The 13873-nt window shown below is 32.9% G+C and overlaps 1 protein-coding gene across 2 annotated transcripts; it reads left to right on the top strand.

The window, feature by feature from the left end:
* Nucleotides 1-114: 114 nt before the first annotated feature.
* LOC148234998 (uncharacterized) lies at nt 115-13873 on the top strand. Of its 2 annotated transcripts, none has more exons than XM_088185944.1 (12): nt 115-368; nt 5607-5790; nt 5851-5996; nt 6067-6386; nt 6451-6620; nt 6694-6830; nt 11479-11796; nt 11959-12095; nt 12164-12371; nt 12463-12613; nt 12985-13088; nt 13160-13873. In XM_088185944.1, the coding sequence occupies exons 2-12, from the start codon at nt 5628-5630 to the stop codon at nt 13229-13231; spliced, it is 1926 nt and encodes a 641-aa protein (XP_088042070.1). In that variant the 5' UTR covers nt 115-368; nt 5607-5627; the 3' UTR covers nt 13232-13873. The 2 variants fall into 2 exon arrangements, with proteins under 2 accessions (XP_088042070.1, XP_088042069.1); XM_088185943.1 differs by having other exon boundaries at nt 12164-12395; nt 13160-13810.

The following is a 13873-nucleotide window of genomic DNA, read 5'->3' as shown; positions in this document are numbered from 1 at the left end:
GTATTTTTTTTTTATGGTTTTTGCATTTAGCACTAGTAATATATAATATATCATTTTGTTAAATTGAATAAATAAAAAATATAGCATGTTTTTCGGCCTGTTTTTCATTGTGTCGAACAATCCAACTCTGAATTTGGCGACTGGCAACCCTGATTCTCTTGCGAGTCACAAACGATAGAGGGCTGTGGCTGTATCGTGTTATCAAATATTGAGGCACGAAATCCAAGCGCACGATAATTGCATTGCGCCTCGACATTTTAATGAACGATCCTCTCGCTGGTCTACATCAAAATCTTCGCCGTCATTTTCGATCTGACAGACCGACGACTCGGCTTATAAGCGTAAGCGCTACAGAATAGAATGTCAAAGTAAGCTAACTCGTTTCTACACAAAATACAAAAAAACACTACAATCGCACATAGTAACAAATACATCATCGCTATTGATACTCTATATTAGCGTGAATGATTCAGGGTTATAAATAACAAATATTAAAATGGTGTAATGGATTTATGTTCATTGACAAAGTAGTATTATATAGTCCAACACCTTATTCAATAAAGTATAATACATATTATTATGAACATATAATATATCATTTGATATTAAAAAATCTACATCAAACGAACACCTTATAAAACCTGGATTTCTTTCCAAATTGCATAATTATTACAATCGATGGTTCTCAATGAACAAAGAACATAGTTCTGAAACTACCTATATTATATATTATTTGGGTACACTTTTACCGCGTGCTTGAAAAATAAAAAAATATTACACTCGTGTGTGATTTAATATCGCTAAAAGCAATTTTTTTAAATATTTTTTATGCTGATAAACTGAAGGTCGTGTGTTCGAATTTCACACGAATTATAATTCAGATCTTTAAATTATTTACTTCATAATCTCATGGTTGATTTAATCGAGCTAGGTTGTAACTTATATAATATGAAGTTTGTACCATATATGTATAAACAGGTAATCATATTATTAAAAACACTATCAATATTTATCATTATTTGTATAATTAAATGTTATATTTATTATTATAAATACATTCATTGCATATTACATATTAAATATTGGGTAAACTTATAAGAAATGATGTTTATTTACAATGAAAAACAAATGTACAGTACTATTCTGCAAAATTATTTAATATAAAAATTGTATTCCAAAGTAGATCTTCCGATGATTTGAAAAGTTAAGGTGCAATATTTGAGTTTTTCCTGTGTAATATATTCTGCATGTGATCTTATAAAGGCTGACCCAATTTGTTTCCGATTTTTTTAAAAAAAAAACAAATTTAGGGATATCTTCGGATTTTTTTTATTAATTGAACATTTGATGTATTTCATTCATTTCAAAAAAGAATATAATAATATTTTCAGTGGCCGATCTTTTTGATGTAATTTTCGATGACTTTTTCGTACATAACTTGTTTTTTATATGCTCCAACGTTTTGGACTTATAATATATATAAAGTATACACAACTCTTAGCGTAACCCAACAAGGGTTACGCTAAGAGCTGTGTATACTTTGACAAGTCCAAAAAAAGCGTCTTGTTGGAACCGCGTGTCTTCCACATCAATATCTTCGATTTCATGTCAAAAATAATCAGTTATACGCCTATGGCGCTCACCGTTGACTGTTACAGTCCGACCATGTCTGAACATTATCAATTAGCTATAATGTAAATGGTGATCCAACTGAAGCTGGATCATTCTTTACTTTAAAGACATCATTTTTTCAGTTTACCCAATGTACAAAATATTTTTTTTTTACACTTTTGGCGGAAATGATAGCTTTGATCTATCGTAGTATAGTTTCTATTTACTTGATTGCATTTTTTTGATTGCCAGGATTATTGCGACAGACATTTATTACTTTAGCTTGCTATTAATTATATCTAATGCAATTAATTCCCTTTTTTGTGAGCTCCCAAGGAATTTCTATCGGTGAGTACTGGTATTTTGTTAGAATTGAGATACTCAGTAACCCTCTTACCTTATGTCATGGTCCATGGAATAATTGGGAATATTTGAAAATATTCTATCTATTATATATTGGGCTTGACGTACTGTACCATCAATAATATAATATATTGGTGTTTACCCTTTGCATCTTTTTTGAATTTCTCTCTAGATCTCCTCCGGATGAATTTCAATCTGTCCATCAAAGTTTGCCAACCGCTCAAAACCAAAACGAGTGATTTGTTATCCATGGTTCTCAATTTAAAAAGTTTTGATTTTACATTTACCTATATATTTTCTTTAAATATATTATATTACTGTTTATAATTGTACTCAATATTTACACAATATATTTTGAGAGCATTTAATTCTGAATCGTGAAGTTGATGTTGACGAATCAATTGATATATATTTATTATTTTGTACCCTATTACAGGTCTATAACTTCGCAAGGATTAATTAGGCCGAACGTTTTATTTTAATCGAGAATAGTCTTTCAGTTGTACGATAGATTTTTGCGATACATTGTTTACACTGAAGAATATCATATATAAAGGTTGATCCAACTTCAGTTTCGGAACATTTAAAAAAAAAAATTTAATATGAAACTATTTGACAGTTGCGAAACGTACATTTTCTGTTTAAACCCATACCTAACCTAATGAAAGTTCTAATACTAATTATAATTTAAAAAAATTCATTAGGTCAAGTCAAAAATACAAATTAAGCCAACTCATCTCTAAGGGTAAAACAAGCGGAAGAAGAATTACAGACAGACGTTGCATCTCGCATATTGCTCCATCGTTAGTCTACACTGCGATATTACACTATGTTTTAAAAATACGATAGCTATCCTTACTGATATTACTATGGACTTATGATATGAGAGTATTGGTCAAAGTATATTCAAACCGAATTTTGGTCAATAGTAGGGCGCAAAAACAATTTTCACTTCTCAGAAGTCAAAAGCAATAAAATCGTGCTGGCGCCGTCGCTCAGTAACAAGTTTGTTCTTGTTTTTTCCTGGACAATTTTCTGAGTGCTTGACTTCTAATCTAATAATAAATTGTTCCACTGATAATTTTTTAGTCCCACCCAATTCTATTAGTTCACGAACCAATAACAAATGGAAAGCCTAGAGATTTTGAAATTATGTAAATGTACAGAATGGCCACATTTAAAAACAAAACCACTGGTCCTATATGGAACCGCTGGGCACCTACCGACGCAAATCCGCGATTCCACACAGGACCGCTGGGCGTGTAAAGGTTAACCACATATGTCATTAGGAGAAAGTAGTGTTAGTGTAAATGTACTTCATAAAACTTTTCTAGATAAATAAATGCAAAAACACCAAAAACAAAATTTTTAAATTATAAAACAAGACCAAATAATTCACAACCTCACACAATGACAGCTTGAGAGCAACTGTCAAGATGATATCATTTTGTAAATATACTGCTAACTTCACACTAGTACAAAATGCAGTGTTGTGACACTAAACCATAAGCTTAAGCTAACTCTATAAAATATAAAACTAATTTGTTTAAATATCTTTCTGTTATTCTACTTTGTTTTGTTTCTAATAATATGATCTTCAAGTAAGATGTTTTTGACTTTATATTTTTCCTATAAATTATAATCTTTCTATACTCTATTCTGTAATCATAAAATTAATAAATACACAGTATATATCTCAGTATGTTTTTTCTAAATAAATGTTGGAAATAAACATTAATTCGTAAAGTAAATTCTCTTTTGGTTTTTAGTTTTTGTTATTTTTATCGTACATTTTGTATTTTTTACAAGTTATTCTTATCATATGTCCAAACATAAATTGCATAAAAAATGTATTTATTTTAATTTTAATTGAAACAGATTTTTGGTCTCATTTTAGGTTTTTAAAAGACTTCAAATGTCACCTATTATATTGTCTTATCATTTGAAGTTCAATAAATCACGAAATATGGTGTAATTTATTATATTAAATACCCACAAATATATTGTCATACATCTGTTAGACTTGATTATTTTCCCATTTTTTGTTTCACATAGTTCTGAAGAAAGTTATTTCTTATGATGACTTTCTGAAAAAAAATTCTAATTTGAGAAATTGATGCGTTTTAATTGTCAGACAATACAGGGAATTCACAATCTTTATCTAGAAGTTCAACAGATTTTTGAATTTCCTCTCCAGTCATTTTCATATTCATTATCATTTTCCGATTCTTTGCTTGTAACACATAAATCGATTTTCGCACTATTTTTATTTTTATACAGCACATCAGTTACAGCTAAGTATACAGCGTGTGAATAGCATAGTTGATTAATTATAATTGATATTTGCTGCGAAAAAAACATTACGGTGGCACCATCATTATAGTTGCAACTGTGTCGAATGTTATTTAAAGAATTTTAGTCTTTCAGAAACCAATTTTAATACTTTCTAAGCATCACATGACCTAGATACTATAACTAAGCCGAAATATTTTTTTTCTACATTATGGTTAATGTTATCATTTAAATACCTTCAATTTTTTTGCTAGTCTACTCATATAATGTTATAGAGAATTTTTTCTTATCCTTCTTACTGTGATCCAATTTATTTATTGTTTCCCGTTTGGCGTTTTCATAAAATGTATAATTGTATATATTTTCGTAAGAAAGAGCTCATTGTTATGGCGTTAATGGAAATTCCGTCTAATGCAGAAAGTTTTTCTGCAATTACTTCTAAGCTGCTCTTTTTTTTACAAAATTGCGAATTTCTAATTGTTTTTGAAGGCAGGAGGGTTTTCGTGTTCGTCAGCCGTTTCGGTTTTTTTGTCAGTTATTATTTTATGAACTGTTTTAAGATGATTATGAAGATTGCTCGTAGATCTATTATTGCAATGATTGCAAAATACTTTGTTTTATCCAATCTTTTTGATATTATTCCAAATTTCAGATTTATTTGCAGTATTTATTGTGGTTTAAAATTTTAAGGTAATAGGTTTATTAATGACATTTAAAATTTAATAAATAAAAAATAATTTGCTCGCCCCAAAATAAATTGCCGAAAAATATTATTAAATGAACAATAAAATTATTAAAGTACAAGCAAATGTTTATTTTCAATTAATGGTAATTCACCTAGTTGCGATGCTCTACATTTATTGGACCTAAAATTGACCATCTGAGAAATATTAATATTTTAAGTATATTCTTGTCACATTGGACAACTGTCCTTTTAGCTTATTAATTATCACAGTAAAGGCAATGTGAATTGGAACCAAAACGGCGAATGAGAATAAGCACATTCTCGCCTCAATATTATGTTCAATGCCTTAACAATCAACTGCATTCTATTTTTATTTTACACAGCTTTGTTCAATAAAATTCCTTGCAAGTATAAGAGAATAAATTTACGCTACGGTAATCCAGATTCATTAAATTATAGAACTTTTATCAATTAATATCGAAAGCAAAAGAAAGAAAATTATGTGTACTTAAAAAGTCCGTTACTGAATCCTACCTACCAACATTAAATTATTTAAAAAATATGTTAGTCTAATAGCTATCAGAACATTCTGCAAAATGTCATATCAAGTCTTTAATAAATCAGACATAGAAATTCAAATTAATTAATATTTCAGGTTATAATAAAATAAGCACAAATGTCCAAAAAGATGGCATCGAAAACACGCATCAAAATAGAAGAGAACAGCACTTCTCTTATTCAGTCCTACATCAATACTTTTAATAAAGAAATCGAAGAAAATGGAAGTGAAATTAATGTTTCACAGTGCACGGTCCTTCCCGGCAACGTCGAAATCAGGGGTACGTCATTATTAATTTACATTATTTAATGGAGATTGTTCTTATTTGTCTTTATTGTAGAAGTGGAAACCAACGAAGAGAACGTTGTCGACGAAGATGCCACCAATGGGACGTATTTTGTGGATTCGCAGGGCCACTATTACTATCAGACGGATTCGCAACAAGTCATAACTTCAGTCGGCGATGTTTTGAATGGCAACAATCAAGTCAGAATTGACAATTTAATCTTTTTGAATATTTATGTCATAGTTAATCTTCAATTATATATTGTTTTAGATCATGTTGGCTGAAGACTCGAATAATGAGATGCTCGTCGATACAGCTGAAGGATTTCAAACAATTACTTTAGTGCCATCGGAGGATGTGAGCTATGTGTTTGTCGTCCAACAAGGAGATGAAAAGACACAGACCGTCGTACCCGAGATTGACAGCAACTTGACTGTGTACGATTTTGACGAAAACGAAGACATGGAAGACAGCAATCACAAATTAGATTGTATAGACGAAGACGATAAATTGAAAACCTTCACTAAAAAACAGCAGCCAATAACTAAACCTCACATGTGTTCATACTGTTCGTATACAACTTCAAAAAAGTGAGCATCTGAATTTGATTACCAGAATTTTCTAGTATGAAACTTACTTGCTGTCTTTCCTCAGATACCTTCTGTCAAGGCACATGAAGTCGCATTCCGACGAGAGACCGCACAAGTGCACCGTATGCTTGAGAGGTTTCAAAACGTTGGCCTCGCTTCAAAACCATGTCAACACCCATACTGGTACCAAACCGCACAAGTGTCGCTTCTGTGGTAGTGCCTTCACCACTTCAGGTATACTCGCTTAGATCTTAGTTAAATTACTTTTTTAAATTGTCTCACATTTTAATTTGTATCAAATTTAAAGGAGAACTTGTACGCCATGTTCGCTATCGCCACACTCATGAAAAACCACACAAGTGTGATGAATGCGAATATGCCTCCGTCGAATTGTCCAAGCTAAAGCGCCATGCCCGCTGCCACACTGGAGAGAGACCTTTTCAAGTACGTTCTGTGTTATAATTGTAAAAATAAACTTATTTTTACTTAAATGAAACACTCAAGTCTAACAAGGTAAAGACCATCTGGTTAAATATATTTCCACGCTTATTTTCATAAATTTCCTCCTGATAAATGACTTAAAAAAATAAAAAACATACATTATTTTTAAAAATCTTATCTTTCTTATTTATATGCGATACATTTAAAAAAATATATATTTATTAACCCTTTGCACTCGAACTTGTTTTAGTGCTAGATAGCTAGACTACTCGAGAAAAATTGAAAATGAGTAATTTTTATTAAAAATTAAAATCATAAGTTTTGAATAATATTATTAACACATTGCATACCGTGAATTATTCCTAGAAATGCTGATTTGCAAAAATTAGAAGCTAAAGTTTTTTTTTTAAATATTAAACTAACCTCTACAATAATTTCTTTATTTTTAACACTTTACGGTTGATTTACGTGAGGATATTCGCACGACCGTTCGACTTTAATACTGTTGCCAACAAAAAAGTGTGGATACATCGTTACATGTTTTTATCCCAGTTTCTCATGCATCATTTCAATAATCGCTGATTTACACGCTGCCGATTGCTGGCATGCCAGCTGGAAGTTGACTGGAGGATCACTGGCATTCCAAATCACTGGCGCCTTACCGTTTACACGGTGCCAGCAACTAAAAGAACTATTGTTGAGAAAAAGCGCCACTCACCATTCGCCAGTACTGTAGTGTGGTGGAGGGGGGAGCCGGCGTACCAGTAAAACAAAAATATTTGTTCTGATAGAGCTGCTGGCACGTCAGTGGCGCATTGGCTTCTCCAGTGAGTGGCGTTAAGCGTACACAGTGCTAGTCGCTGGCATCCAGTAACTGACAACCTCAACTGGCATTCTGATTGGCATTGTGTAAATCAGCCTTAACAATGACCTACTTCAGTGACTCCCAACCGGTGGTATGCATATGTCCAAGTATTAGCGGCAAACCTCATACTAGAGATTAATGAATACATTCGAAAGCCGTAAGTAATAAAAAAGCAGAGATGTCATTGGGGAGGGGGGGGGGAAGATTGAGGCATTTGCCATTTGCAAGATTGGCGGCATCGTGATATTATATTTTTAAGGGTGTTGGCCCTAGTAGTGGTTGACCTCGCGGCCAATGAGACTCTTGTGTGAATCTAAGTAGACTTTTTATTAGTTAATATTTACATACGATGATGGACGATTAATGGCGAGACATTTCTCCCAACTGCGGTGAAGTTGACGCAGGTGGTGATGCCCGTAGATGATCCTCAGGCTCTTGTGTCTGCGTGCGGCGAGTGTCAGGTGTGATTCTTCGTGCGGCTGGTGGTTCGGGAGTTCCAGGAGTGATCTTCAGGTCTGTCGGTGAGGGCGCTTAGCTGGTCCCTTCGGATGGCTGCTAGTGACTGAGTGGCTCCTGGTGGATCGCCCCTCTCTCGGTGTTTCGGACCGTCTCTCAGGCTGGTTCTATGATATTTGTCTGATTGTTAATGAATGATCGTTTTTGGTCACAGTCATTAACAATGAGACAATGGCCCTTTCAAATGTGGACCTATTTGTGTGGTCGCCACATATTGTGTTATTGTTTTTTTTTTAACCATTTTGTGATCGTTAAAAAAAGAATGAAAGAGAAAAAACTTTTGAAGATCATCTTTCTCAACCTTCTAGTGAAGACAAAGAAGATATAAATAATCCCAGTGATGATGAATGAGTTTTTAGGCCAGAAGTCCACATAAGTGCAAGACCGCGTTTCATGCGTTGATCAGTCTTCAAATATTAGTGTGTATCTCTATTGGAGGTGAGTGCGTTTTTCATTGTATTTGCTAGTAGTTAGTTGAAAGAAACCTGTTTGCCTGTTACATTGTGCAAATGTCAAAGTTGCATGGTTGGGTGCCTTGCGACTATCACCGCGTATATTGACCGTAAAGTGTTAAAAATTATTTAAATACATTTTTATTTTCTTGGTACGCGGTTTACGGTTTTATGATAACTGATTTAATTATTACAAATATATAATATGTGGGATATATTCATAAAAATAAGAAAACACTGCCTTGAAACCTTTTTTACCTGAGTTTTGAGCTTCAGGAATTTTAGGTATCGATTTTTTTAAATTATTTTGGTTAATATAATATTAGTAACATATTTTGCTAAAGCACTAAATAAATACGTTACGGTAAATATGCAGTTTAACGTGTGATTTTGTTTCTGAAACGCATTAGTTTGTGCACACCGTATTCAATGTGCTAACAATATAGCTCAAAAACGAAAATTCAATAATATTCGATTTTTTAAACTTCTTTTGAAGACCACTGGTTAACAATCAATGACATTACACTAATATATAGTAAGGTGACCATTTCTTAAAATATTTATGGACTCGGAACTTCACATATGCATAAAATTGAAATATTTGTGAAGTACAAAATTATCAATTTCGCTTATCTTATATTATTTATGACAATAAATTTGTAAAATATGTGGTACCTGCCCTCGTTTAGCGTTAATTGGCTATAATTCTTTGTTGTTTGGTAATATAATTTTTTTCTACTCGTTACTTATGGGAAGGCTTCATCAAAAACAAAAATTACGCCTTCTTAAGAGGCAGACATAAATGAGAATGCTGGTTTTCACAGATATGTAATATCTTTATAAATTGTCTTTCTCCGTATGTGATTTCCAAAGCGCTAATTTAGCTTTAAATGCATTTACTGTACTTATCATAGAAGCAATATGATGATTTCTACTCTTGTGTTTCAAATTTAATTCCTTAAATTTTATCGACAAATCAGTTAGAAAGCCAAGTTTAATTAAACAAGGTTTTTGCTCTGATTTTAAACAAATTTTATTTCTAGATAATAGAAACTTTTTCACCTGCAGTAATAAATTTAAAAAGTACCTTTCCCCTACTGAATCATACATTTCTATGTTTTTGATAAGATCTTCAAATTCTGCCCATCTTCAAACAAATACAAAATAAGAATTTTTACTAAAACTATTCATTACGACTTTAAGGTTTCTAGCCCTAAGGGGTAAAATCGCCGGTGGAAACTGGTGATAATTTGTTGTATAATATTACATATATTACAACAAACTATGGTGGGCGAGTATAGATTTTCTCCGAGGGCTAGTGGAGAAACTGGCTGAGGGATAATGTCTAGTGGATAATTCTCTGAGGTCTCGTAGTCTGGCAATGTTCCTCTCTCGGTGGCATGTTCTATGTTCCTCTCTGGCTCTCTGGCCGTCTGACCGTCTGCCTTTCGTCCATTGAAGACCAGCCTTAAGTATATTAGGTATGAAAAACTGGCGAATCATAACCATGCAGCGTCCATTCAGCCACTTGTAGCACTTGTTTATTCGGCCAATGGAATATGTCCACGTTTCTAGAAAGTGACATTTGCTAGATGGACATCTTTTGAAGGTCGAATTGTACAACGGGTTAAATGTGACTAAACAATGTTTTTTTGTCGTTGATGGTGTATTGTTTACACACCTGTTACGCAACAAAGAAATGTTTTTTCTCTGCATTGGAAGGTAATTACAATGTGTTTACTTGTTCCCTTCCCCCTTGGACATAACAAGGGCTATTGTGGTGGTCTTTTGTCATGTTCATTCTTATAATTACCTTGGTTACAGTGACTTAGTGCGCGAGTTTCAATAATAACCCCCACACAACTATGAGTGTATTGTTCAAATATCTCAAATTTGGAATTTAGATATTTAAACAGGCACTTTAAAATTACTTTGCGGGCACGATGTTTTGACCCGTGCTCTATAAAGTTCCAAATTAGTATAATAACCATCGTTATACACATAAAAACAATTACATCCAGTAATGATTATTAATGTACATTATTAATAAGTAAGGCTAAAACAATATTAGTTGTAAAAGGATATTTTGAATTATTAAAATTTTCCGATGTAACGTGTCCGAAATAAGGCAAAAAAGTAAACAAATAACCTTTCGAATCAGCTAATACATATGTATATAAAGGAATTCCCCATTTTGAAGATTTTTGGGATTGTAAGTAATAAAATTTATTTTATCTTCAATTTTCAAGTTAAAGAAAAGAAAGGAGTTGGAGTTGGTCGATTTTTTACGACTCTGACTACTTAAAATGCCATGAATCCAACGCTACTTTTGATCACACAGTAAGATGATTTTGCATTTAATTTTGACCTGATACGCTGAGTTCACGTGCGATTATTTCTCTATGATGCAACTTCTTAATTATCTACAAATTCTGCAATTATAGAGAACAGTTGAAAAGTATTATAATATACACGCTAAAATGAGTTCATCAAAACATCTTATTATTTATTTGAGTTTATATCTATATAGTCATTAAACATAGTTTGCAAGAAGGCAAAATATTTAATTAAGAAGATAAACAAATATTATTATGATTTCCACGCTGATTGTTCAAACCTTGCAGACTGATTCCACAAGTACTATTCAAGGAATATTATATTTCTACTCCATACTTTTTACCCACTCGGCCACATTAAGTACATATAATAATTATTTGCTTGATGTGTGTTGATTCAGTAGTTATACTATAATATTTCGATTAAAAAAAGTTTATATTTTTAATAAGCTGTGAATAATTGATTTATTATGTCCTTTTAGTGTCCCCATTGCACATACGCTTCGCCCGATACATTCAAATTGAAGAGACATCTACGCACGCACACAGGTGAAAAGCCATACCAATGCGAGTATTGTAACATGTGCTTCACGCAGTCAAACTCGTTAAAGGCTCACAAGCTCAGACACAACGTTGCTGAAAAGCCGGTTTTTGCATGCGAGTTGTGTCCGACTACTTGTGGCCGCAAAACCGACCTGAGGATTCACATCCAAAAGCTACACACGTCCGACAAACCATTGAAATGCAGAAGATGCGGTAAATCGTTCCCGGATAGATACACGTTCAAAACACACATCAAGGTAATCCATTAAGATCATTTTATAAGTTTTATTTTAGTCATAAACCTTATTATATAATAAAAGCATTGTAATCGAATCGAAAAATCCTATATCAATAATAGAATTGAACATATTTGGATTTGTTATGTAGTATTGCAGTTTTTAATTTAATTAAATTTACAGACCCACGATGGGGAAAAATGTTTCAAGTGTGACATGTGTCCGTATGCATCAGCATCCATGAGGCACCTGACTTCGCACATGCTTGTTCACACCGATGAAAAACCATACGCTTGCGAACATTGCGAGCAGTCTTTTAGGTAGTATACATTTTCAAATATTTATTTGCATGCTACGCTCCCTTGCTAACGCTGATGATATCTTTCAGACAAAAGCAGCTATTGAGACGTCATCAAAATTTGTATCACAATCCCGAGTATATTGCGCCTTTGCCGAAGGAGAAGACTCAAGAGTGCGTCGAGTGCGGTAAACACTTTAGACACAAGGGCAACCTCATCAGGCACATGGCGATGCACGATCCTGAATCAGGAGTTCACGAGCAGAGTCTTCAGCTCAAATTGGGCAGGCAGCGTAAGGTACAGCTCAACTCGATGTCCGAGGTTAGAATAGACATAAAAACAAGATTTTACATTTTTGTATTTAATTATATTAATTGTTGTATTTTAGGATAAAGAAAACGACGAAGAAGAAGAAGATGAAGAGGAGGAATATGAGGAGGATGAATCAAAGGATCCTAACGATGACATGCCTCACTATGTTGTTTTCGAAGTTATTCAGATGCCAGAGGACAGTTCAGACCAGATGGGTGAAAAAGAAGGTGAGAGTGTTTTTTTATCTTGTATTATTGTAAGGCAGTAATCAACTAACCAAAATGATTTTAAAAAAATGAGGTGATTGATATAGAAAAACTCCATTTAGCTATCAAAAACTTAGCAGTCAATATCTTATTAAAATTTGAAGATTGATCTCCATGTACAAGTATTTAAAAGTATTATGAGCTTTATAGTGGCAAATACTCAAAATATTACTATGGAGATTTACTAGCTTGAATAGTAATCAATGCTTTTACCTCTTGTTGTACCTGGAGTTTATTGAGGATTTTATATTTGTCTATTCTCATTTGACTGGTTTACATAGCAGTTAAAGATGTTCCTTTTTATTATATATCATCATTTTTTTCTTGATCAGATGAGAAAGAGGTTGCTACGACTCGTTTCAAGAATATCGAGCTTGTCAATGGCAAGGAGCCAGCGAACACGGAAAAAGATGTGGAGAATTGCTTTGGTTTTGAAGTGAGTGTTTCTCTCGTGAATTTGATTGGTTTATAATATACTGCTATTTATTGCTGCTATTCCTTTTTCAGGTGGAAAATACAGAAGATGATCTCAACGACCAAAAGCTTAGCTTGTACGAGATGAAGATGCTGCGGGAATAGGATGTTATTGTTGTGTTTAGTTATGTAATGGAATGGAACTGTAATTCTAAATATATATTTACATATGTGATGTGTCATAAGGGAAAACATTGATGATCACCGCCTCGTTATTTCCTTATTGCCTCCCTTTTTACCCTGTGACTGTCCCTATCAATCTCTACCATAACTGCATCATGTGGGTGTGCTTTACATGTTGGACGCCAGTATCGATATACACATTGTAGCAGCTTATTTACATTGATATTTCTTTAAATGATGAGTGAGTCGGTTCTGGAATTCAACAACCATCGTAGAGCCGACAATGTGACAAATATGACACTGTGTATAAAATCTGTGCAGGTTTCATATTGATAATGTGCACTATATTTGTTATATTTGGAGAGTAATAGTATATGGACTGTTATCAGATATGTATGTATATATCTGCAAATGTCTAGTTATAGAGGTTTTAAAACTATCTACTATTTAAAAAAATGATCAAGAGTGCAAAAATATACTTAGTAAGGTTAGTGTTGAATTAAACTATGTTGATCTTTGCAGATTTTTTACATGTATGTTTATATTGCAGATAATGAAAAATAATAAGCGTAAACAAACACAGATATTAAAAACTAATAGGTACAATAAAATAATAAAACACAA

The sequence above is a fragment of the Plectrocnemia conspersa genome, unplaced genomic scaffold (genome assembly GCF_051122295.1).
Source record: "Plectrocnemia conspersa isolate PC_06_02 unplaced genomic scaffold, ASM5112229v1 ptg000005l, whole genome shotgun sequence".
Lineage (NCBI taxonomy): Eukaryota > Metazoa > Arthropoda > Insecta > Trichoptera > Polycentropodidae > Plectrocnemia > Plectrocnemia conspersa.
This window is presented reverse-complemented; position numbering and strand designations above follow the sequence as displayed.

Coding starts and splice junctions, on each gene's coding strand:
- LOC148234998 (XM_088185943.1), top strand. CDS start 5,628: ATGTCCAAAAAGATGGCATCGAAAACACGCATCAAAATAGAAGAGAAC. Junction 5,997..6,066: donor TTTTGAATGGCAACAATCAA/GTCAGAATTGAC, acceptor ATATTGTTTTAG/ATCATGTTGGCTGAAGACTC. Junction 12,614..12,984: donor CCAGATGGGTGAAAAAGAAG/GTGAGAGTGTTT, acceptor TTTCTTGATCAG/ATGAGAAAGAGGTTGCTACG.